Genomic DNA, 25,511 nt, shown 5'->3' with positions numbered 1-25,511 from the left:
CAAATTCCCATGGAACTTAGTCATAAGTTAAAATGATAATAACAGGAAACATGCTTATAAGTACCGTTAACTTACAACCTCAGCTTCGTACAATTTTTTTAAATAACAATCGATATGAAAGTGATGTTCATGCCATCTGATTCATTTCATCGCCTAAAGAATCCGCTTATACAAATATGTAAATTGAATGTTCCATTTCAATAGACAAAACATTGTATGTTATAATGTTATTATGTATGCCCCGAGTTAAAATACGAATGGTGATGTACCAAAGTTACAACAAACGTCAGGCCCTATTAGAAAGTCGATTAGCGAAGACATTAATTAGAATGTACGAATGGCTTACATATTTCATACTTTCACCTGCAATTCCCCTACGCTTCTAAAAATCTTGTAACAGGTAGCGCGTGTAATCGTGTGTCTGCAATAAATGTAAATACAAATGTAACACCATGAAAGATCCCAGGAATACATTTCATTGCACAGATCCACTTTCATCGATTCATTTCTGTGTATTAAAGGATGGGGCTCGATACAATTTTGTCCGAACGTAACCACCCTCTGGCGAAAATCCAGCCTAAGTTGCAGAAGGTAACCTATTTTCATCACCCAATGTATACTATCACGCATAATGTACAACGTCAGCAGATATACAAACAAGGGATATGCCCATCTATATCTCTCTTCAACTCCAAGGCTTTGACATGTATGATACAGTGTATGAAATGTTTAACATTACAGGCAGTTATTTGAGCTGGTTCACCGACCTCGCAGTGTATTGCACCTGTTTATTTGGTCAGTGTTGCATAATTATGTTCTGTCCGAGAGTGTTTTTTTTTTCTCAAGAAACGACTGAAAGTATATACCATTAGTTGCTGACAAATATCAGAATTCGTGCAATAAGACTGGTTATTCTGAGAAGATTACTGTGTTTGACTAGTCTGATTGTTGTCAGTATCTTTTGATTAGCTGCAAAACAGCAATATATGATAAAGTGTGTAATTTTGTTTTTTTGCTAATCGTAAAATCGCGAGAGATGAATGAGGCAGGATTTTAGCACTCTTTAGACTTTCGCACTAACTCTTCAGCCTTGGATGATGAAAAAGAACAAAAGATACTCAGTCATTTTGTAAATTTGATGATGTTATCATAGACATAACGCTATAGCGTTCATCTTATAACAAATGCGTTCCATCCACTGACATATACATTGTTATTGTATAACCCCTTCATTGAAAATCGTATTTCTGTATTTTCGAGTGTTAGTGATTGACATGCCAGTAGCAAGTATCATCATCATTGACAAAAACAACAACAATAAATCGTTTCCTTTTTTTTTCTGCTACCGCTTCAAAACTCCCTTCTTAAAAGAAAGAGAGAAATATTCAACAAAATCTCAAAATATTAGCTGCTAGGTATTATCCCAGCATAAACATTATTTCTGAACGAAGATAATCATTGACTATAAAGAAGGATATCAGCTTGAAGCATCGCTTAAAGTATTCGTCGGGAATACAAAGACATTAAACAAGAAACCCCACAATATAACAGATAATTTGGCACTTAAAGCTAAATTTACTAGATTCAGAAGCCAAAATAAGTTTAAATTCAATTACTGAGCAGAAGATTGGCAAAGTCATGTTACAAATACTTTTCTTTAAGCCGACGTGTGTAACAAGTGCTTATCTCAGATATCGTTGTGTCGAGTCATAGGCAAACATGCAAAACTTGAATGACAGTTTCCATGACAACTGAGCCGCGGGAGAATCCGGGGAGAGCGCTTGGCTGATCCTCAATTTCCGTTGTTCACCGGCGAGTTGGAATGTACGCTCTTATCCTCGAACTTGCACCTTGCTCGAGCTTTGAAGAATATCCTATATTTTGATTGCTTAGAAGTAGTCGTTTGTTTCTTTGTTTGTTTCTTTGTTTGTTTGTTTGTTTATTTATTTATTTATTTGTTTGTTTTGTGGGAACAAACTTTCCTTTCATAATATTGACAGTAATGTATGTGCGCATTAATATAGACTTCTGTTTATTCTCTGTTGCTGTTGTTATTGCAGTCGACTTGCAATTAGTTTCGTTACATTATACAATTCCATGCCAACTAAAAAAGAAAGTGTATTCTTTTTTTGCCATAATTCTTTTCATTGCATATAAAATCCTTGCATTGAGTGATCACTCTACCATTTCTCTTCCCCTTAATGAATACTAATCCTGAAAGTCGTCTCCTATTCTAATGTTTCAATCCAAGAGCAACAGTGAGCAAAATGAATTACGCAATTCAGTTTCCCCCGCCCAATCCCTTTAACCTTGTTTCCATTCCCGCTCACTTTTATTTATTTGTTGTTGTTGTTTTGACATAAGATCGATCCGCTTTGAGGAAGGATTCTCATTACACGTTTTCCTCCAGTGGCGTTATAGTATGTACTCAAAGTTAATGCATCTCAGTATTCCTTGCCTATATACGCTTAGTTTACTGCACGCTCAATCACTCACACACCAGCACCTCACAATATAAATCGTCGTTTCTCACGGTTATGCCAAAATAGTATATTATTCCTTTTCTTCGTATTTCACATTATTTACATCATAGTGATTATTCTACACATTCTACTCTACTCAACCAACATTTAACGTGCATACTTTTCCACATTCTCCGATTAGCTATCACTGTGCCTCTCTACAGGTACATATTCCATTTTCTTTCGAGCTGTGTGAGATTCCTTTCTTTTATCTTGTATTAGTTATACGCCATCACTTTTATTTTTTTTCGCACCACAGTCTTCGTCTTGACGCGGTAACGGTATTATCTGGGGTGGGTTCATAATTGCTCATGGTTACAGGTGTCCATTCATCGCTCTATAGTCCAATGTCGTACCAGCATACACATCCGGGTTTCTAGATCCTCGTTGGATTTTTCTGTACGTTGTTTCTGTTCAGACAGTTGCGATAGTGCTACCACACAAAAGTCAGAAGTTGGCGCGTACGCGCGTGAGCACACGAGGACAGCCAATCAATGGCAGTGACCGGCCATAGTCTTGATTCGATCATCACATATCGGTCAGCGATCCCGATCCGATTCGAAGTCCTTCGTTTCGCCGCCATTCCGTCTTTCGCCAGTTGTACCATTTCTGTGGTGAAAAGAAAAGACAGAGACAAAACCAGAAGAGTTAAGTTTATGGAACTTGATTTCGTCATCGTAAAGCAACGTCATCGAGCATTTAGAGATTCAAGTATCAAAATTAATGAGTGCAGTTACGGAAAATACAATAACTTTGACATGAGATGAGATCTGTGCACCTGTTTTGTTTTGATTTCTTTTTTTCTTTGGTATACAAAGTCTCCTCGTTTGGAATGAGTTTCATCTTTTTCGTGATCCTCTGTTTCTATCGTTTTCGGCAACAAGAAGCCCAAGGTCTATTTTCTCTCTTTTTATCTCTATAAGCATAACGAGTATCTTTATGCCTTGCCCCGATTGTATAGATAATCGTAGTTGCAAATGTTTACTAGTATATTGATGCAGAGCAATAATGGCAGTCGTTTACAATCACTGACACCCCCCCCCAAAAAAAAAAGAAACAAAACGGGAGATGTTTGTTTTCTTTTTTAAGCAATGGCATCAGCGCGTTCAAATTTCACACTGCATTAAACAGAAATCGATATACTCAAAGCAAGATAGTACGATAATAATCAACCCTTTAATAGGCTTTCGAGTTAATTTGACAATGTTTTTACCCAATAAAGTAGGCCCTATAAATACTTATTCTGGGTGGCTGCACTGAAGTATTCGTGAGACGTACTTCTTGAATTTCAAATGTCTCGTAAAAAGGCAGTTATCTTCAAGTAAATTCGGGGTATCTCTATTTTTCCATAATGTTTTTACTTGCCATGGCGACTTGGCGCTTGATATGGGTAGCTTTAGGAGATATTTGATAATAACCACGACAACTGTTAAAAACCAACATGAGGAGTTTGAATGACAGGTTGGAAATGGGTCTATCTGGTTATGTTTACGCAAACAGCACTTTGAAACACAAACAAAAATACAGCCCATTGCACATATTTTTGTCATGCATGTTGTTGTAATCAACCGGAAACATCTGTTTTGCTGCTTCATTATGACGCAAGGTATATTTCAGTCTCTCTTCTCCTACATTCTCGAGGCGGATAGGTGCATATGCAAGCTTAATCACGTGGTGAGGCTGGACACCTGAAGAAATGCTATGAACCAATCATCACTGATTGGTCCACTTCACGTCACGTGGCAATGTTCAGATAATGACATGAGACCCTCATTCTTTTTCTCTGAATGCTTCACTGTTCTTTTTTTTTTCTTCATAATTGGTATAATGTATATTTGGCATTATACAGAAAGAATTAGACGATGTGTGTGTGTGTGTGTGTGTGTGAGTGTGTATGTGCGTGTGTGTGTCTGTGCGTGTAAATTGGTGTAGGTGGGTTCATGTCTGTGTGTGATATGACAACCCCGCTGTGCCATCGCTGCCAAGTTGGGTGAAATGTTGCATGAATAATTAATCCTGCTGCGTTTAGATAACAGAGCGGCAACTCATTGCTCTTATATTCATTGTACACTGAAATTTGACATAGTCCTAAAAATCATCATTGCAACCATACAGCTTGAGATCTGGGAAATGTAGTTTAGAAAGCAGGTTAAGGTAATTTCAATTGAAAATGTTATATGAGTTCGTATACTAGAAAACATGTAGGCCCTATTCATTTTAAATTTTCAACATGTCATGTATGCTCTTAATTTTGTAACAACAATGCAAGTAACTATGAGCATTTACTTTTCCCTTGTGAAAAAGAAAGAGTGATTTTGAGAGATTTTGGAGAGATTTTGGTGACTTATTTGACTCATTGGTTATTGAACACATACATTGGGATGTAATTGATATTGATATTAAACTTTTTAATGAAGGGGGAAATACAGCTAGTTAATTAATCATACTATGGGTTTAATAGAGGGTTTTGGGTTATTTTACCTGATATATGAACTGAAAAATAAACCTCAACTCCTCAAGAAGTTGTTTGGTGGGAAATGAAGGAGAGGAAAAAGAAATAAAGCTGAAGAGAAGGATAGATCTGCATTATTACACCATTTTCAGAAATGAGAAGGGTGTGCGGGGTACGTTTTCGTTTTTTCTGTGGGGGAGGGGAAGTGGGCCAATAAATGATGCGTTTTTCATCTCTCTCTCCCCTCCCCCCCCCCCCCCTTTCTCACTCACTCACAAAAATTCTTCTGAGTTTGAAAAATATAAGGCATAATTTATGTTCTCTCAGCAGTCTATTGATATTCAAATCAAAATATCAATGCATAATGCAAACAAAACAACAAAAAAATCCCCCATAGTAATTAAAGGGTAACCGAACTTTATACAGAACATCACCGCGTGCTGTGCACAATTAGCAAATGATGATGATTAATCGGTACTCAAGACCGACTGTGCCCCGTACGTGTACTTTCTCATTAAAGCTCTAACTAGGCGCTAATTCGAACAAACGGCACGTGTATGGCTCTCACATGACACATTCGCATTTCCATTCCGATCGAGGGATAGAAACTTTAATGTTCATGGTAACTTGCAGTCGTATTTTGGTCATGAGTACGCTACACCTCACATCGGTGTCATGCCAGCTTCTCTGGAGTGAGTGCATTTAGCACATAGTACCCGCTGTAAATCGCACAGGGTATCCAGAGGCACGCTCGTAGGACTGAAATTGACTTTACTGTCGTCTGCAAACAAGAACGGATGGCAAAATATCGATCGGGACGGTGGGACAGGGATGTGTTTTCATCAGGGATCATCTCAAAATGTTATGGTTAATGATGCGGCCGGTGATTCGGATAAAGTCGAACACGTTTTCATTTTATCTCCAATTATATATCTTTCACATTAGCATGACTTAAAGGAGATCTAATTCTATTTCAGAGACCCACAAAATATCTATGTCATGCAAAAGTTGTCGCTATTGTATCCCGTATTTTCTTCACAAATTAGGCAATTATTCCAGTCGTATATTCCCTAGTTTCGTAACCATGAAAATGAGAGGGATGAAAACGACTTGAAATGACAGCAATAAAGCTAATGCGATGTTTGTTGTTCATCAGCAAGTTTAAACCCATTAGGGTTATATCGCCCTCAATTCTGACGCCCAAATTACCTGAGTGCAGGTTAATGTCATATTATATACATCAATTATGGAATTCAATTAATAAACCGCCCACTAGTTACCTCATGGTTACCTCATAGTTCAATATCTCTACCACTATACAAAAAGCTAACAGGGATGACTATTTATAGAGTGACAGAAAAATTGGAGATGATCCCGCCAGAATAAAAAGAAACACTATACCAATCACAAATTTGGCGATAGTGCTAACGCGCACGCAGTCCCACGGGTTCGCCGTACACGATTGCTGTCTGCTGCGCAAATAATCCCGAGCCGAGATGTATCGCGCAGTTTTGCTTATTGTCTTCTAATGCAGGTAAGTGCTTCACCCGGGTCTATTTAATGCCTCGGCTCTCTTTGCCAACGCTCCTCAGCGGATACCTGTCGACACCCATTAACACCAGTCGTCCTTCATCGCGAAGTTTCATCCAGGGAACGAATGGGCGTGGTCGCACATAGATCTGGAGAGCACGCTGCGTCAGTGCAGATTTTGGAGGAAGGTTTTCACGATATGCATGCCTATCCTTGGAAATCGGGAAAACAAGAAACGAAGTGTTATACCTTACATTGTTCTCTTGAAATCCATTATAGGAGGGAATGTCTGTTGTACCCGTAAGACTATGTACTGCATTAATGATATTTTATAATTTGTTTCGTTTCTCATCAAAATTTTACTACTGATCTATTCGTTTTATTTTCTTTCTATTATGCTCAATTCTCCCTGATGTTTGTGCATCCAAGAAGATGCATTTGTCGGTTGATAGATATCTTGATGTTTTTATGCGTGTGTAGGGCTCCTCCTTCAGTTTGAAATGTATATATATATATATATATATATATATATATATATATATATATCACTACGTTTGGTAAAGGAATGAATTTGAATGAAATCATAATTACGTATAAAAGATCGATGACCACGAGCACTTCCAGGGATTCAAATAATATTACATGGTAATGGACAGCAATAACGCATAGATTAGTTCAATTACTGCCCATAGGGCTCTGTAACTTTGTCACACGTCCACGCGTGGCAAAATATATGTTCTGGGCCTCGTATAATTAAGAGCTTTATGGCTGATTGTAAAAGATCAAGATAAATCGCAACCAAATTGATATCACTGCATTTAGCAAACGCATGACGCTGGCAGGTACTTCTGCCACAGAGCATAGTTATAATTATGATACAGCGATGAAGTATAGGATTCCAGTCAGATCGAGCACCTCACTGTTATTGCGAGATGGTTCCGTCAAGCACGTTTTTGTCTTTATTGCCCGGGTACGCACGTTACATCACGAACCAAAAGTCAAAGATACCTGTTCAGCTTATGCGCGGGATCATTATAAATGCATTACAGCGTCAATGCTTACTGCTTAAGGTATATTATGTTGTTTTCAAAATTTGTTTTTAAAAATCGCAACAAATGAAGCAAATCTTACATGATAAAGTCCTTCTCTTTTGTTTTAGGTGTATAGAAGTTATAGACAAAGTCAAAATAATTCTCAAACGGTGTCTCCCTCTATCATAACTCTAACATTATTTTCAGGTACCCAGTAATTACACCAGGACCAAGACGGACGTAATATCTTGCCCAATTAGGAACGATTTGTGACAAGAACCTTTTGGTCGAAGTCCAGAGTCTTGCCAACAACACCATATTTAAGTTTGAATGCAGTGAAACATTGGTAAGCGAGATAGCAAACTTCCGTAATGTATAGTCTATTGTAGGAATCGAGATCCGTCAATAGTGACAATTAGTGTACCATGACTGTGTAAAATGATTCTCTCGATGCATGCAGGTGTTTCCATGGATACCAGCGATGCTGCAGAGGCCGTGCACATACCTTGCAATGAGGAGAGGAGTAGTGCATAATGCCACAAGAGAGAAAAGTCAAAGATTATGTAAGTTACATAAACTCGTACTACCGCTTGAAACTCGGGAATATGATTATTAATGACTGTGGCTTACACGCTGTCTTCTTTTTTACGTCTCGTAATCCTGAGATTAACATTTGCACAGACAAAACAGAAAGAAAGAAAGTAGAATGCATAAGAAATTTCGCATTAAAAGAATCGAAAAAACATTGCACTCCTCCTCCAAATGTATTTCTGCAGCTCTTTCATCGTTTTGCACGCTAGGGAATTTCTATTATCGTCTATTCCTGTCCATTTCGCTGCAGTCGGCACTTCCTTCAATCTTAATAGCTCTCCTCGATACAGAATGCGGTCGAGTGTTTTCAGGCACTCAGTCCACCACCCCCCCCCCCCTCCATTCTACCACCACCACCACCACCGCCGTCATATTCTCAAGCGCATACAAAAACAAAGACATATTACTACGCCGTCCATCCTAACCTGTCGATAAAAATTATGTTCCATTTGCATGCACGGTGTTATTTTCCCGCAAATGCTGCCCCACTGCTAGTACATACAGTACGAACTGCATGCTTTATGAGTAAAGAAGTAAAGACACAGAGTATGTAGCATAGAGTGCGGGGGGGGGGGGGTCAACCAAACAAGCGAAGATGTCTAGGAGGAAAAAAAGAGAAAACAGGCGTATTGTATGGTGAACAGACATAAACAAGTACAGTGAGTGTAGATGGCATGTTAATAGTGATATATGGGCGAGGTGAATGGTCTTCAATTTGTCTTGCTCAACAGTTTCCCCTTCCTCGCGTGATACCCCAGACGACCTGCATCAATTTTGTCGTCTGTTGGATAACACACATGTAGCTACTGAAAGGGCGCGACTTTCTATTAACCGTATATCGCCGCAGATATGGATGGAGTCTCATTATACCTTGCATTTATTAATCATGGTGATATGCCAGCCACGCTATAAATCATGCACGGCATGCTGGCAGCGCCGCCGCCAGCCCACCGGAGGAGAGGCATAGCCACAAAGGTTCTCCGCGAAAATGGATGAAAATGCACGCATGGCTGCATGCACGTCACGTGTTGGCAAGCAAACAGGTAGCGGTATAGGAGACCGCAAATCATGTGTTATAAAACAGAATGATGATAGTGCTGCATGAGAAGCAACAAAGTTTGCAAGGCTTCGTTGCATGTATAGGAGACTTTAGACGTGTATTATACAAACTGTACAGTGTCAACATCCCATTAACTAAAAGGTTAGCAAATTTCACTATGGTAACCGTAGTAATTACATCTGATGCAAGTTGATGTTATATCTCGCTAAATATCAAATGTCTTCGTGCGTTAATAAACCGTCCACTCAGCACCCAAGTCATGCATAGGCACTTGGTATTCGTCTTCAGTAGATAGTAAACTGTAGCACCTCGTCACAAAAATCAATCATCGTTTGAAATGCACCATCAATTCAGCCTCGCACGACATGTTTGGCAAGTGGAACACTTGTCACGAGTGCACAGTGAATCGTGCGTTTACTTTAAATTATGCTAATGATAATCGCAGCGTCCTTGGTTGCCATAACAACCGGATATTCCTCGGCGTATACTCCCGCCGAAAGTCGTGACCAAAATATCTAGTGCAGAAACGTGTTGTTCACGTCAACATGATACTCAGTCCATATCTATACAATATAAATCTCCCTGAATATTTCTTTTTGAACGACTAACTCATTTATAGCTAAAATATGTTTAACTAGAAATAAAGTTGGTGCGATATAAACATATACATCGTGCATTAAGCCACACTGCCATGTCCCTCAGACTCAAGTGAGCCTACATTTTTTACTTCACATTCTCTCTCATCTGCATATCTATGCCGTTATATGTTTGTGTTGCTCTCTCGACATTTGTGTGTCTATAGGTATATATCTGTCAGCCTGTATAGCTATCTCCATGTCCACCTGCTGTCTATCTATGATGTCCATCTCTCTCTCTCTCTCTCTCTCTCTCCCTATATATTTCTCTCCCCATCCCTCTCCCCCTCTCTTCCAATCGCCCGAGCAATCAGCTCGCGTGTTTGCAAATGATTACAACCCATCGACATGAGAACCGGTCGAGCTATTACACTGATTACACAGCAGGGCACCAGCCTATCATATTTTGCATGATTACAATTTTTTAGGCGTCGAATTACGCGATACGCATACATACAGGGTATATCCCATCCCTATAAACCGTACATACCCGTATACTTATACGCTTCACCATTTTATTGCTGTGTTAGTGTCCATTTGAAACATTCGATAATTAGGACATGGCAATTGCTTTTACGATGACTATTACGTAATATAACAATAAATTTTCATAGGGCTATATTACGTATGCGCCTTATTAATCTGCACTCGGGAGCAGGTATTAAAATTTAATGAAGAGATGGTGCATTATCGTACGGGTGTTAGCAAAGTAGCAGGTATATGCAAGTTTCTACCTTTCTTTCAGTGCGGTACAAACGAAAACGAATACCCTCGTTTTGTACGGTATAATTAATGATTTAGAGCGCTATGGACTGACGGCTGCCTGTTAGCGAATTAAGCAACAGACCAAAAGCATCTCATGCAATGTATAGTGTAGTCTAGCTGGGACAACCATTTTTACGCAGATTAAAAGACATAAAACATAAAATAAATTGTTTGAAGAGTTCGATCATGACTAAGTAAAGGTTTCGTCTGCCAACATCTGGAATTCAGTGGATGAAATAATTATGTAATCGATGAAAGGCCAATATCCAGGTGGCCATTTTTAAAACAATTTTCTAAAGTTAAGATGTTAACTTTAACAGTTGTCTTCCAAATCACCACCGTGGATGCATCTCGAATGTAAATGTACAATGTCTTTTTTTCCATATCATATTATTATATTTCATTGCAGTTCTTCCCTTGTTTAAAAGTAACGGTTCCTTTGGTTAGCATGGACAATGCCCACAGAGTCAAATTTAAGTTATGATAGACACTGATAGAGGCATAAGTATATAAAAGGGACTCCATAAAAATGCATGAGCTTCACTTACAACTTGATAATCTTTGACGAAGTAACATTGGGTTATCATATCGCTGGCTTGAAGTGAAATCTATTTGCTCTTCATATTTCAATATTTACAAAATATACCTATCTCCGTATAGTCTCTGAGATAATAAAACCATGTAGTAGTTGCACGCCGTTCCCGTCATGTCCGCATTTGTATATGGTGTATCCATCTAAATACATGAAGTTTTATCTCATAACAGGTTAAGCGCCATTTTAAAGACAATTTAAAGTAAGTCCAACCCCAGGAAATAGTGCAAAATAAAACCTTTCCAGCGATACATCATGTGTTACATAACAAGGAATATTCTTAAAGTTATTTTAAAAGTATCCTATATTCTTGTCTTTCTTCTTTTTTATAACCTTTAATCGCAAATATCTCAAATAAACAAAAATGGAGTTAATCCATTTTTCGACCAAACTCTTCATACTAAGATATGTTTCTCATCACACACATAGCAGGCCTGTCTACAGAAAGTGTATTTCCAAAGTATTGTCAAGTGAAGTAACAATAACTTCCGAACTTATAACAGTTTTGATTCTTCCGCTTCGCGTGTTTCATCTATTAAATTCCCCTTCAAATCAGTGATGCTAAAATTCCTCCATTATTCAAATTATAAAATGTATTAACATGCCAGTGGTTCAACCCGTACAACAGTAGATCATTTTGGATTAACATTCTGTTGACATTTTATTGAACTCGTGTTCCGCCAGTCATTATTAGTCACGCGTGTATTGACATCAAGTTACTCATGTCAATATTATATCGACTCGCAAACATTTGTCGCTAAGCGAGAGATAGCAATCATATTTCCAATATTGACTTAGCTTAAATTGGCAGGTCAACATGGGGGGGGGGGGGGGGGGGGGGGGGGGGGTAACAGCTCTTTACGCGTGTGTAAGGTTTGCCTCTTTTTATACACCAAATGCACACATGCCAATTGGTTGTGATAGATTCTATACGTCCGACCACGCCAAAAGGCCAATTTGGTTAGTTTTATCGACCTGAAGTTGGAAACTCGCACGTCCTGTGGCCACTACTTTATTATAGGCTTAGCGGACTTCATCTAGAGCGCTCTAAGCCTCTCAGGACTATAAATATGGTTTAAATAAAAACATTGACTCTTACTCAAAAAGGTCAATTTGGTTAGTTTTCTCGACCTGAAGTTGTAAACTCGCACGTCCTGACCACTATATACAATGCGTTATTACAGGCTCAGCGAACTTATCTATAGAGCGCTTTAAGCCTCTCAGGACTATGGTTGAAATAAAACATTGACTCGTATTTTCCAGTTGTTATAATGAATGAGTTCACTAAACAAAGTTGAACGAACTATACTGTCTACGAGCATCACGCTCTCCTAATTCCTTAATTTACCCAATCGTTTCCGGCGATGTAGAGGGAGTTCATGTCTGAATTCTCATCGCATTAAAAGACGCCATACATAATTATTCACATCGCAATTGATTTATGGAAATGGGGGCAGGGGTAAAAGATCGTCAAGTACAAATGAAAGATAATTTTTGACAATGTATTAATCAGGACCCCTGTCAATACCTGTCTGACATGTTAAGTGTTTCCTTTTCCTACATAACTTCCTGCTGTCCTGTCCAATTGCATAGTCCATATTATCATGATTATCATATTATGATAATATGTCACTGTAAATATGGATAATGGCATAAACGGCTCGATCGCGTCAGTTGTCATGCTCTGAATCAATACATTGCTTTCATTTACCGTACAGTCATTGAACTGCCGTAAGTGATTAAGGCTCTCGTTGCTATACAGCAAAACGATCTTTCGTTCTCAAAAGAGCCCAGAGGCACTGTATCGGCAGACGTGATGTCGTAGCGCTGTCATTAGTGCAATCAAAATGATTGATTCAAATGCATTTTCCTACATGATCCTTCCCCATTTCGAGGACAATTTCCATTATTTCCCGAATGAGCTGAAATGTGGAACACTTCCGATGAAGTGAGCTATTTAAGGAAACACAAAACCCACCACTCATAGCACACAGATTCAAAAGTCACAAAGAAATTTGTAATGAGTACGAGCATCATTGTACCATGCAGGGTAATAGTAGATATGCCAAAACATTCCGAGGTGGCCTCATAAACCCGATTCCTGTTATCGACGTAACTGCTCTCAGAGATGAACTAAAATACTTCCATTTTTGCTATTCCTCGTAATTTTGATAATTGTGTTCATCTTTTTACAGCCATTTGACAGATTAAACAAACTAAAGACGGGGAATTCTAAATGAGGGTAAATGAGATAGGGTATTCAAACCTGTAATAATAATGCCCTTCTATATTCGCAGCAATTCCGGTCGCTCTGCCGAAGTGACGCTATAATCGAAATAAACATTTTACTTTTTATCTAATTCAACCGGTGCATTCGGGCTTTCTTTTTCACTCCTTCTCTCCTTCCTTCTTAAAGGGATCGTATAGTTTTGGTTGAGACCTAATTTCAGGCTTCTTTTTGGTGAGATAATGAGAAACTTCTCGTGCAATATTTGAAAGAGCATGTAATTCCACGAGGAATTCAACGTTTATTTGATGAAAATTGGTTTTGAAATGGCTGAGATATCCAAAACAGAGCGATTCTAGTAAAGCGTGGGACCCACACTTTATTATACAATCGCTTTGTTTTACTTTGTTTTTGGATGTTTCAGTCATTCCAAACCCTATTTTCATCGAATAAACTTTGAATTCCTCCTAAAATGGTTTGCACTGTACTATTTCGTAAGTGTTTCTTGGTATCTTGCAAAAAGTTAAAAGCCCAATTCTCATCTCCACCAATACTGTATCATCCCTTTAATATTCTATTGGAGAGCCTATATCATATACATGTACACAGAAATAGGAAATCGCGATTGTTAAAGTTCGTGTACAATGGGGATCTTTTCCTTCTCTCTTTCTGCTTTATTTCCTCCCACATGGTTCTAAATCATAATTTCACCAGTTCACTCATTTTCATAATTATTGTAACGTATGTCATGAGTATTGATAAGTGCATGATAGCATTCATGATTCGAGCATCATTCCATCAGTGACTCCCCTTTCTTATAAGTACGAATTTTGATCCTGTTTTCTTTTTGACGTTAAACAATAACCGATTCATCCCATTAATTAAAACCGTCTTCAGTCAGTTAGTCAATCAATGTATAGGACATAGAGCGGGAATTCGGTTTGATTGTTACAAAAGGCTTGGTTTGGGAAAACACGTGCGTTGATCTCTCACGCTTTGGCGGACTGATCACAATATGGCACTCACGGATGCCTCTAGCAAATAATGAAAATTCAACGAAATTTAGGGAAAATATGTCTGAATTTTGATCAATGGCAGAGTGAGCAAAATTTGCACCTCATGATATTTTTAACACCAGACATCACCTGTACAGAAAAGATATTATTTGTGGCATTTATAATCATTCTGAATGTGATTGATTTCTAGAACTGTTTGTGTATATGTATGTTTTTTTCCAGTGACTAGGATAAAACTTTTTGAAGATATATCCATGCATTCCTCAAAGTCAAAATTAAGAGACTTGCGCGAGTGACGTAACTCGATTACTATCCCCAAGCATCACAAGACATACAATAATTAAGGGCGACTGCTGATGGACACTCACAACTTGTCACGTTTCACATCACATGGGAAGAAACTCAAATCTTTATTCCAATCCTTCCTTTCATCGTTGTCCTGGTGAGTCATGATGGAGTGAAATGTAGCACTGTTGCCATAGTGACAGCAAAAGAAGCATGGCTTGCCCTTTCCGACAAACTGCATGCAATGATCACCGTAAAGCGATTTTCAAGTACGGGCATAGTCAGGTCATATCAGTTAATCTTCCACAATTAAATAGACCTAATTCTAAAAAGGTAGATATAAAATCATTATATTATGTTATGCAACTTTGGAAATGATTTAATTTGTCGAGAAGTATAAAGAAGTATCCATACATTATAGAAATCTCGTATCATATCATTATATTGCAAAATCGTGTAATTATTGGGGAAAAAATCAGAAGCAGGTACTAGCCAGGTCAGATTAGTTAATCTTCCACGACTACATAGACCTAATTCTAATAAAGCAATGATTTAAAATCAGTATATGCTATGCAAATTTGGAAATGATTTAATTTGTCGAGAAGTATAGAGAAGTATCCGTACATTATAGACATCTCGTATCATATGATTATATTGCAAAATCGTGTAATTATTGGGAAAAATCAGAATCAGTACTCTGCTCTAAAAAATGCTTATAGATAAAAATAGACGAGATTATTTCCATGCGCTCACAAGTTTTCACTATCACGACTTGCAAGATGATTTCTCGCACGTATGCCCTCTCTCTCATAGCTTGCACTCACTTCGCTCTGTTTTCCCCACTTTTCAAAGATCTTGTTTCATGTGTACGTGAGATTTCTGATCCGTAGGGATATTCTTTTTCGAGTTACTGGGAATAGAATATAATTCATAACCAACAACGATTGTGGCCAGCTCTTGGGATTTTCCGGCTTGTTTTTCCGACGAATGTCTATACGAAGTTAGATGTGATTCACTTCAAAATTCTGGCATTGCCATCAATCCAAAAAAGGCAGCGTCAATAACAGTTGTTGAGTCCTTGGCACAAAAATACCGACGATGAGTAATTGCTTGTTAACTCAAATAAACGAAGAACAGGACTGTTGCCTCAACTGTTCAACTCTTCTATACTCATACCAACGACTGCGCCATTTATACAAACTTGGGAGTATTTGGATCTCCTTATAGAATTTCAAAGACCAAGAAAAATGCAAATTTCCAATTCTTAGCACCTTTTACATTATACATAACACACACATACACCATCACACATATATATATATATATATATATATATATATACAGTATAATATTAGTTATATATAATAGTTACATATGTCATAAATATATATCATATATACACACGTATCATGTATATACTCAGAGAGAGATGGGGAGAGAGAAAGAATAAAATTCCCTTTAATATCATGCGATTGTGACAAATGTTATAATATACTGTATGAAACTTTAAATCCATTCTTTCATAATGTCGAATTTAATGAAACTTAAACCTTTACCATGTAATCTGGTCTTTTTGAGAGCAATATATATAAATGTATAAATACATACATAATCATATTGTGTGTGTATGTAATTATACATTATGTATATCCGAATGTATTATGCCTACCAATGCGTCTATATAGACGCCCGTATTTGTACTTGTATCCTGACAATGTCTCTACCTCTCTGCGTTCCATCGTTGTTAACCAATTTTCGACTTTGGAAGTCTTCAATCATCAGCTCTAAATTAAAAGCCCCCCCCCCCCCCCCATCGCAACCGAAAAAGTACAACGCCGTTGTGCCAAAAGTAACAACGCCGCAACACCCACGCACGTTACAGTGAGTAAAGTTTGGAATATTGCCCAACGATGTATAAGTGGTCATTGTTATCATTATAATCATCTACATTATCATATCTTTAAAAGAAACGGCAGGTTGAATTGCGATTGACTGGTCTGGAGGTGGTGATTAGTTCCAGTTTTATTTGATGGTGGTCATAGTGCATTTCTCGTACATAGACAGTGTCCATCAATAGAACAGATTTTGTAAATTACACTTTTTTCTATTTCGCAGGACAATTTCTTCAAAATACCTTGATGTATTACACAGTATAGTTGGTGTTGGTAATGACAGACGCCTTCTCATGCATCCTAATTTCACCTTCATGCTCAAAGGGCAACGTTAAAAGGAAAGGGAAGTGGATGGGATTATCGGGGAAGGGTATAAATGCCGTTAACAAGATTAAAACAAACGTGGTTCGTTGCTTTTGGCGCTTTCTGTGCGTGCTTCCGTATTAAATTTGTGTATATCTCTCCCCGTTGGGCATACGATAATCTGATTTCATGAGTGTCGGATCGTGATGTAAACACGGACAAGCAAACAAACGCACACACACACATGTACACACACACATCTCCAATGTAGATCATAACAAACTAGCAACTACTTGCGAAAATATTGATGGTCATTCTGCTACGTGACCTCATTGTATGACGACTAATATCCAAGTTTTAGTAATGATATTAACAAGCATACGCCATGGGAGTGGCTTTCGTGTTTACAGGCCTAAAAATCTTTGAAATTTATTGTAAAGAGTTGATAGTATGATGTTTTTACTCAACTTATAGGCATCCATGTGCTTGGGATGTGCACTATCATTACGATCGCACCAATGCATGCATCTACAGCTTAAATTTGTACAAGACGAAATTGGGGGGGGGGGGGGACCACATCTTTGTTCTTAGAGACGGAGAGCCATGTTTTAGGTTGCAGAGCCCATATTTCGAATTATCTTGAGTGAAAGTACAGTCTCTCTGCATCACCAGAACTCACTATATTCGATCCATGCAGTGAATTGAACACTACTGTACGATATCCATTTATATGCAGTATATAGCCTATGCATCAGTGTATATGGCCTCTCAGTGCGTGAAAATATCCCTCAAGGCCCGGTTGCATGACCTTGCCCAGGGCTATTATCGATGCACGTTTTCAAACAGACCGCCTCGCTTCGATCGATTGAAAATTGCCTTGTATTGAAAGTGACGTGCGATCAACGTGGGTTCAATTATATATCCAATACCGTCAGTTAGTCTTCTGCATATAAATGGACCATTTTTAGATCGCATTTCCAAGAGTTTGACTCCGTACCCTCTGCACTATGCAACGTTACGGCGGTAAACAGGCGGCTAGATTTCTTCAGACACAGTGCATTTAATGGTCATAATCTTCTAGTGCAAATTAAGATACCAGCTAGGTAAATGTATACAATGTATACGCAAAATGTGATGAGTAGTAGATTTTCTGACAGCTACGATATTGAAATTTCACTGGAGAGAAAAAAAAAAACCCACAATTATGTATGCGTAAAATATCGGAGTCTAAGAAATATAAACGCTTTAGTGTTTATAATCTTTATATTCTTATTTTCTGATGTTACATGTGTTATGACAATTCAAGATCAAATCTGCCACGATCGAGAGAGCAGGACTTCAACCTACTACTATTACAGAACGAAAAACAAAAATCGATCGAGGAACAACTGGCCTAGGAAGCAAAGACAATACAGGCTCATTCTCCGGCTGGTGCCCTTCAGTGTGATCAATAAAAAAAAATAACGCACACATCTCTGACATCAAAATAAGCATTCAAGGAGAGTTGCGTAAAGTATAGAAGAAGACACTTGAAGGTGAGAACAGGAAGTAGGGAGAGAGGAGGAGGAAGGGAGAGATGATGGACAGGGAGGAAAAGAGGACAGAAGACAAAGAAGAAGATGATGATGACAACGATGATGACAACGATGGTGGTGGTGATGATGATGATGATGATAACGGAATAAAGTGAAGAGAAAGGGAGGGGGAAATGATTGGCTTTATTATAACGCAGACTGGCCACTGGCAGAGACTTGCTGGCCCCGTTTCATAAAATTTGTTATCAGTGACAAGTTGTTATAGCTGTTACAAGCCACTGGAATCCTTGCATCTGATTGGCTGAAAGCAAATTTGTCATAGAAATGTGGCAGTTTTCACTGAGAACAAGTTTCATGAAACGGGGCAGGTCACAATAGCAGTGTACGTAGCTTTCACAATATTTCGCAATCCTCAAAGAGTTGGCGTTACTGTTCGAAAGAATGTATTAGACGACTGGTATAGTTTTGGTTGGGATAGGACTTCAGGTTTCCAACCTTTTTGATGAGGAATTAAACGTTTATATTATTTATGATAGAAATTGGTCTTCAAAAGGCTGAGATATCCAAAAACAAAGAGGTCCTAAAAAAGGTGGGACCCACCTTTTATTAAATGTTCTTTATTTACTTTGCTTTTTCATATCTCAGCCATTTCAAAACCGTTTTTCATCTTTGAATTCCTGTTAGAATTGAATTGCTCTTTGATATTTCATGAGTGGTTTCTTATCATCTCGGAAAAAGTTAGAATATGAATCCCACATCTCAACCAGAACTACATTATCCGTTTAGTTGTGAGCTTCTGTTTGATTTGACCTGTATATCTTTCTCCTGTTTCGCAGTAAAGTAATATGCACAAAAGTGCAATGAGTGGAAGTCGGGTAACAGTGTCAACGTTTGCACCATTTCTAGCCTTTAGCGAGCTATAAATAGCGGTGTGACTGCACATGCCGGATCGTGATTCATCCGAATTAGTAGCTCGGATATCCGGCGTAAACTGTACCGGAAGCTGCATTCTCTGTACGCCAGAGAAAATTAATGATAGTTTTAGAGAGAGAGGGGGGAGAGAGAAAGAAAGAAAGAAAGAAAGAAAGAAAGAAAGAAAGAAAGAAAGAAAGAAAGAAAGAACGGAAGGAAGAAAGAAGAAAAGAAAGAAAGAAACAAACAAACAAACAAACAAACAAAGAGATAGATAGAGAGAGAGAGAAAAACTACATTTCATCCCTTATACCGAAAGTGAACTCACTATTTCTACTTCTACTTCTACGTTGGTACTCGACTCCATCTCTCCGAATGTAGCAAGGGCCTATTGAGTGACCGGCGTATAGTGCAGAAATCAGGCTGTGCTTTTAATACAAAATGCGAGTACACTGAAAAAAAAAATCACTCTTTTAATTGGTTGAGTGAAGTTATCAATGATGGACAGTTATAAGTGTTATTCATTATCATTATCATTAACGGCAACTTGAAACATTGTTTAGGCGTTAGATGATTTCTTCTTTTTAATCATCGGTAACTCAAAGAGAAATGTAAAATATAAAGGGTTCGAATTGTTTTTATAAGGAAAAAAACGAAACCTCACACACTTTACTCATCGCAAATATTTTGGCAGCAATTAAAAAGAGTTTAACTTCGGTGTTTGTTTCTCTTTCTCAAATCATGGTAACAAAATTTTTAATTTTTTGTTTTGTCTTGTCTTGTTCAGTACCATTATTATCCCTACACAATGAACAACTATCATCATTTTGTACAATCATTTCTTTTTCAATTGTTGCTGGCGTGGGAACTTCATATTTTTGCAAGCTTAATTGTCCTCTAAAAACGATTGTTCATAATCCGATGCGCAGTTCCTGCGTTGTGCTTGTTTGCCTTTTACCCCTTTTACCGGTGGGTAATAATATATTTGTTTCCATAAATGGAAGCTGCATTGTAAACAATCCTTCACAGACCATCAATTTCTATACCGTGTTTACGTCATGCATTGAACGAGAACCGATACGGTTAATTTACTAGAAATTCATCCTCGTTCGCTTCTTTGTACGCGATCATCGCTCAAGATTAGTGATGTGTTTAAACAAAAATTTCCAATGACGACGAATCAAATTCAAACCATTTTTCTGAATAATTTCAAAAGCATGTCTCTTAAGTGATTGTCCTTAACCTAGATGTAGGTGAATTACATTACGACGAAAACAAACAAACGGAATTAACTCGCTGGCGAAGCCTTGTTTTGTTTATCTTACTTTCTTCGGATCATTAATCCTTCACGTTCCCCACGACCGTTAGTCAAGCGACATTATGTGTTCATAATTAGAGACGTTAAAAGCCCTATCAAAAACTGTAAACGAAATCGCATCAACTAAACAAAATAAAGAAACCCTATATATTTTCTGAAGTGTCGCTCACGTAGTAAATGTAGGCCTATCTATACCTCCAATCATGTTGGAGAATTTGCTTGATCAACTATACAATTAAACGAAACGACAAAAACTTGCTATCGAGCTACCAACCCGGCTGGGTAAATTTATTTTATGACACCGGCATTGCCTGTGAAAATTTTTCATAAGTCTTTATTAATGACACGTTAGTCTTTAAGTGATGTGAACCGATTTCCTAATAAGAAAAGGAAATATTTAATTGCATCATTGTGAAATTATATAAAACAAATGATGAACACTCCCTGTCATGAGGTTGGTTATGAGCTTGAATTAGATCAGGACCCCGTTGCAAAAAAACAACAACACAAAAGCAAAAGCAAAACAAAACAAAACAAAAACCTAACGTAACTGTACAATTAATGGCACCATGCGTGATTTCTTGGCTTTGGGTGTATGGTAGTTACGATAAATTGCTGAGTTATCATCAATTGTAAAGTTAGCATAGTTGTATGCAACGTGGCCCATCAGCATGCAGGTCTCCTCGGAAATATTTTAACGATTTTTGCGAATAAACATGATAACGACCTTGTAATCTCGATGACACGGAAGTTTACAATCGAGTCACAGAGTGTCAAGATCATTCCACAGACAGACAGTCTGCGGTACCAAAAATGGGTACATATACATATTAATCTTTATATCATTTGAGAGTAATACTATAGACCACCATGTTGTTTAAGGTGAGGCAATAGCGGCATAATAACTAACGCTCTTATGGGAAAGATACACCCACAACCACCCAACTTACATGCAAATGCATCATGAAATATAGTCTGTCTTTAACCAGTTACCATGGAAACGAATATCCTATTCTAGAGCCAAAATAACACTTTGCTGTAATTTACAGTACTGAAAAAAAAAGGTGCGCATCAAATTCCAGTCATTTAATTATATCTCCTTACGTCATGGGAATCGAGAGGAAGCATAAACTTGGGATGAATAGGTTATCATCATTGTTTTAACAATTTCTTATGAAGAGACATTGATTTATTATGATTGATCGCCGCGAAAAAAAAAGCAACCTTCCCTCATCGAGAGCTGCATAGAAGGTAAGGCATATTGTATCTCAGTCGCACATATACATGGAATGACCAGTTGCATCCCTACGTCATCATCGAATCAAAATCGTGTCTCATCTGACAAGAAGTGTTGGACTTTAAAGGCATGATATGGTTTTCGCTGAGATGCGGGATAATTAGAAACCGTTTTTATGAAATTTTACACGACATACAATTCTAAGAGGAAATAAACGTTTACTTGATGAAAATCGGTTTTGAAATGGCCGAGATATCCAAAAACGAATAAAACAAAGTGGTCCTAATAAAGGGTGTGTCCTACCTTCTATCAGGACCACTTTGTATTATTTTGGATATCTCAGCCATTTCAATACCGATTTTCATCAGGTAAACTTATATTCCTCTTAGAGTTGAATATGCTCTTTGATATTTAATGTAAATGTTTCGTAATTATCTCTCAAATAGTTCATACACTTGTACCTGAATCCTCATTTTAACCAAAACTATACTATCCCTTTAATTCAGAGCGGGGCATCCCCTGCAGACGACGCCAAGGCTGCAGTGGCGCCAATCACAGTGGGGACATTGCAGGAATAATGGTCGATGACTCGACGTTATCGCTTCGCTTCAATGCTTGTTCGAAAACATGTATTTTCAATAACTTTCTATCTCTACATTAATCTACCTATAATCCATCCAACCGAGGTATGATAATTCACACACGAACACGCACACACACATGCACACACACACACACACAAACATACTCCATAATAATTCACGGACGTGATATGAGTCTAGAGGGTTCGCGTGTTTGTGTTTGTATTCTTTTTTCGTGTTTATTCGTTCTGTCGTATTTTTATTTGTTTACATTTTTTCCCCTGATCAGCGGCGTGCAAAATCCCACGCTGGCGTCTTTGGGAGACCACAAGTAAACCTCACTTGCCTTCAATTTCGATTGCATCAGTAACAACATTAATTAAACGAATGACCCATCTCTAAGCAAAAGCGCTTTCACAGTAAAATGATTAACATTAAATCAACATTCTCAATTCATTGTGCCAATTTTGCGAATAATGTAAATGTACACGTCCTTAAACGGGAGAAGAAAGAACTTTCACGTGCGTTAAATTAATGCAATTAGGATATACGAGTTTTGCACTTTTCACTAATTTTCTTTGTTTTTATTTCACACATATATATATATATATATATATATATATATATATATATATAATGATGTTTGTACAGTATGTCGACCCTGAAGAAGACGTGTGCATGCGTCGAAAATTTGGTTTTAATGAATAGCACCGTTGAACTGAAATGCATTACTACCCTACTTCTTCGTCTTATACGATATAAATACACACACACACATAATATATATATTCAATAATTATTATGATATACATAAAGAGAGAGAGAGATGCATAATATTATGTGATAGTGTGTGCGTGTAATTGTGCATGTGTATGTTTGTGACTGAGTCTGTATTATCATATTATTATCTCTATCATTATGAACAAAGCGTGTATGCTCAATTTAGTGAGATTTGGCACGTGTCTCCGCAGCGCCACGGCCATGATATTGCACGTGGATGTGTCACGACAAAAGTGGATGTGTCACAACAGTTGCTGTCCTCACGGCCTCAAGCCCGTGCCAAAAGCCAGGTGTGGTAATGCAACAAGGCGAGCCGTTGAAAATCACAATTGACTGTTATACAAATATCACCTATAGAGGACCCCTTTCTATATGAGGAAATTTTTGCTAACATTTGCGACGTCCTATTACCAGAGGAAACGCGGCAGAGTTTATAGCAAACGTTGAATTTGATGCATAAATCTCTACCACATAATGTCCTTCAACTGAGCAACAATAAATAATGTGTTACTGTCACTGCCTACCATCTGCCAAATTAGAAAGCTTTGCAGCTTTGATAGGGAAGTGTTTGTCAATGTCGTTCTGTAATTTGCTCCCGCCTGTCACGTGCTCACATGCCCTCGTTGAAATTGGCGCTTCCGTCGATTACTGCCAAGGTTCATATTGATGTTACCGAAACGTTATTCAAGCAAGAACAAAAATGATCAGGATCATGAAAATAGATTGAATCGCTTTGCAAGTGCTGGCAGCTTCGGATACATTTTATAAAAAGGTGCATCTATCTAATGACTACAGTGTGTTGGCGATCGGTTCTAATAGGGTCCAAAACTATGGACAACTATAATAATAATGTTCTGCAAATCGATAAGAGAGACGGATTAAGCAAACTGAAATGCACCCTGGAAGATAACACTTAGGTATATAGCCATATATGCGTAAGGTATGTACACAATATGAATCGAATTGACAAGAGGCGTTATGATAACGAAGCAATGAACTTTACCCCTATATCTCATCTTATTCGAGTATACAATTGTACATTTGCAATCTTGGAATGATATCCTGTACGCGAGTATGCAATCTAAGTACAGTAGTCATAGCATGTTCGGTGCCACGTATTTACTTAGAAGCTTTGCGTAATTCACAATTTAAATATTGTGGCATCCCTTCGGCTGCTTACGAAACATTCGTCAAGGCATGATACTGTCGACCGTCTCATCAGCTGTTCTCGCCTATGTCTGTATTATATATATATATATATATATATATATGTAATAAATATATCTATATCTATATCTATATATATATATATATAATAAATAAATATATATATATATATATATATATATATATATATATATATATATATATATATATATATATATTGACATTGCTAAAGCAAATTATGTTCGGTCAATAGTAGAAATCATTGAAGCGTTCTTCACTCTTACCCCCCTCCCCCCGCCAGGCCCCCACCCCGCCGTGCATGCATCTAATTGACAGGTCGTACTCGTCTGGTGTTTCAGTTCTTTTCAATAACGGTGGTTACTGTTACGCAATATTGTTTTAAGTCGCCGGTAGTGCATCGTGAGAATGAAAGACTTGATTACAACAAACTACAGTAAGTGAGAAACCCCTGCCTTGTAAGTGGTAGTATGACAAAGTGGCCCACTCGTTATGATATGCAGAAAGGCAATATGTTGCTAGGGGAACAGAGCAAATAATTATAATAACGAGCAAAGGTCGATGTACAGGCCTCAAATTAATGACAAGGCGAGAAGGCAAGATTTTGGCGCGCTTTAACCTCTCCAAAGATGGTGCATGATCAAAGTCTCTCACCTCGACGTCTTTCCGGCTGAGCTCGCTCTCCGCGACCACCATCTCGAACGTGAATTCGTCCCAGTTCCTCTCGTTCTTGAACTCCTGCTCGAGCACCTTCTCCTGTTGCGCCGTGATCGTGACCCCCGAGGGTGACGTGCTCCCGCCGTTACTCTGGACACTCATGATTCTCTCAAGCAAATTCGAGGAGTTGACAATAAAAACCGATGGCAGCTTTCCAACCTTGAATGTTGCAGTTACAAGTTAATCCACAAAATTTTGCTTCTTCGTATTAGGATATCCTGCGGTGTGATGAGAAAAAAATCACATCTAGTAAAGATAGTTCGACTGTTCGGTTTAAAGTTTGGAACGAGTTCTGTAGGCGTACTGGATAGGAGCTCAGCTGAGTAAGTTCGCCTGCTCGGAGAG

At 38.0% G+C, this 25,511-nt stretch overlaps 1 protein-coding gene across 1 annotated transcript; it reads right to left on the bottom strand.

Moving 5' to 3' along the window:
• Nucleotides 1-246: 246 nt before the first annotated feature.
• LOC139719387 (homeodomain-only protein-like) lies at nucleotides 247-25,511 on the bottom strand. Its single transcript, XM_071630808.1, has 2 exons — nucleotides 25,104-25,511; nucleotides 247-3,131 (listed from the first exon to the last, which is right to left on the bottom strand). The coding sequence occupies exons 1-2, from the start codon at nucleotides 25,266-25,268 to the stop codon at nucleotides 3,051-3,053; spliced, it is 246 nt and encodes an 81-aa protein (XP_071486909.1). The 5' UTR covers nucleotides 25,269-25,511; the 3' UTR covers nucleotides 247-3,050.

This window comes from Diadema antillarum, unplaced genomic scaffold (assembly GCF_040938485.1).
Source record: "Diadema antillarum isolate AM-2024a unplaced genomic scaffold, OU_Dant_1.0 scf00000009, whole genome shotgun sequence".
NCBI lineage: Eukaryota > Metazoa > Echinodermata > Echinoidea > Diadematoida > Diadematidae > Diadema > Diadema antillarum.
Note: the sequence above shows the minus strand (reverse complement) of the source record. Positions and strands in the feature narration are given on the sequence as shown.

Coding starts and splice junctions, on each gene's coding strand:
- LOC139719387 (XM_071630808.1), bottom strand. CDS start 25,268: ATGAGTGTCCAGAGTAACGGCGGGAGCACGTCACCCTCGGGGGTCACG. Junction 3,132..25,103: donor TCAGCCGGAAAGACGTCGAG/GTGAGAGACTTT, acceptor TTTTCACCACAG/AAATGGTACAACTGGCGAAA.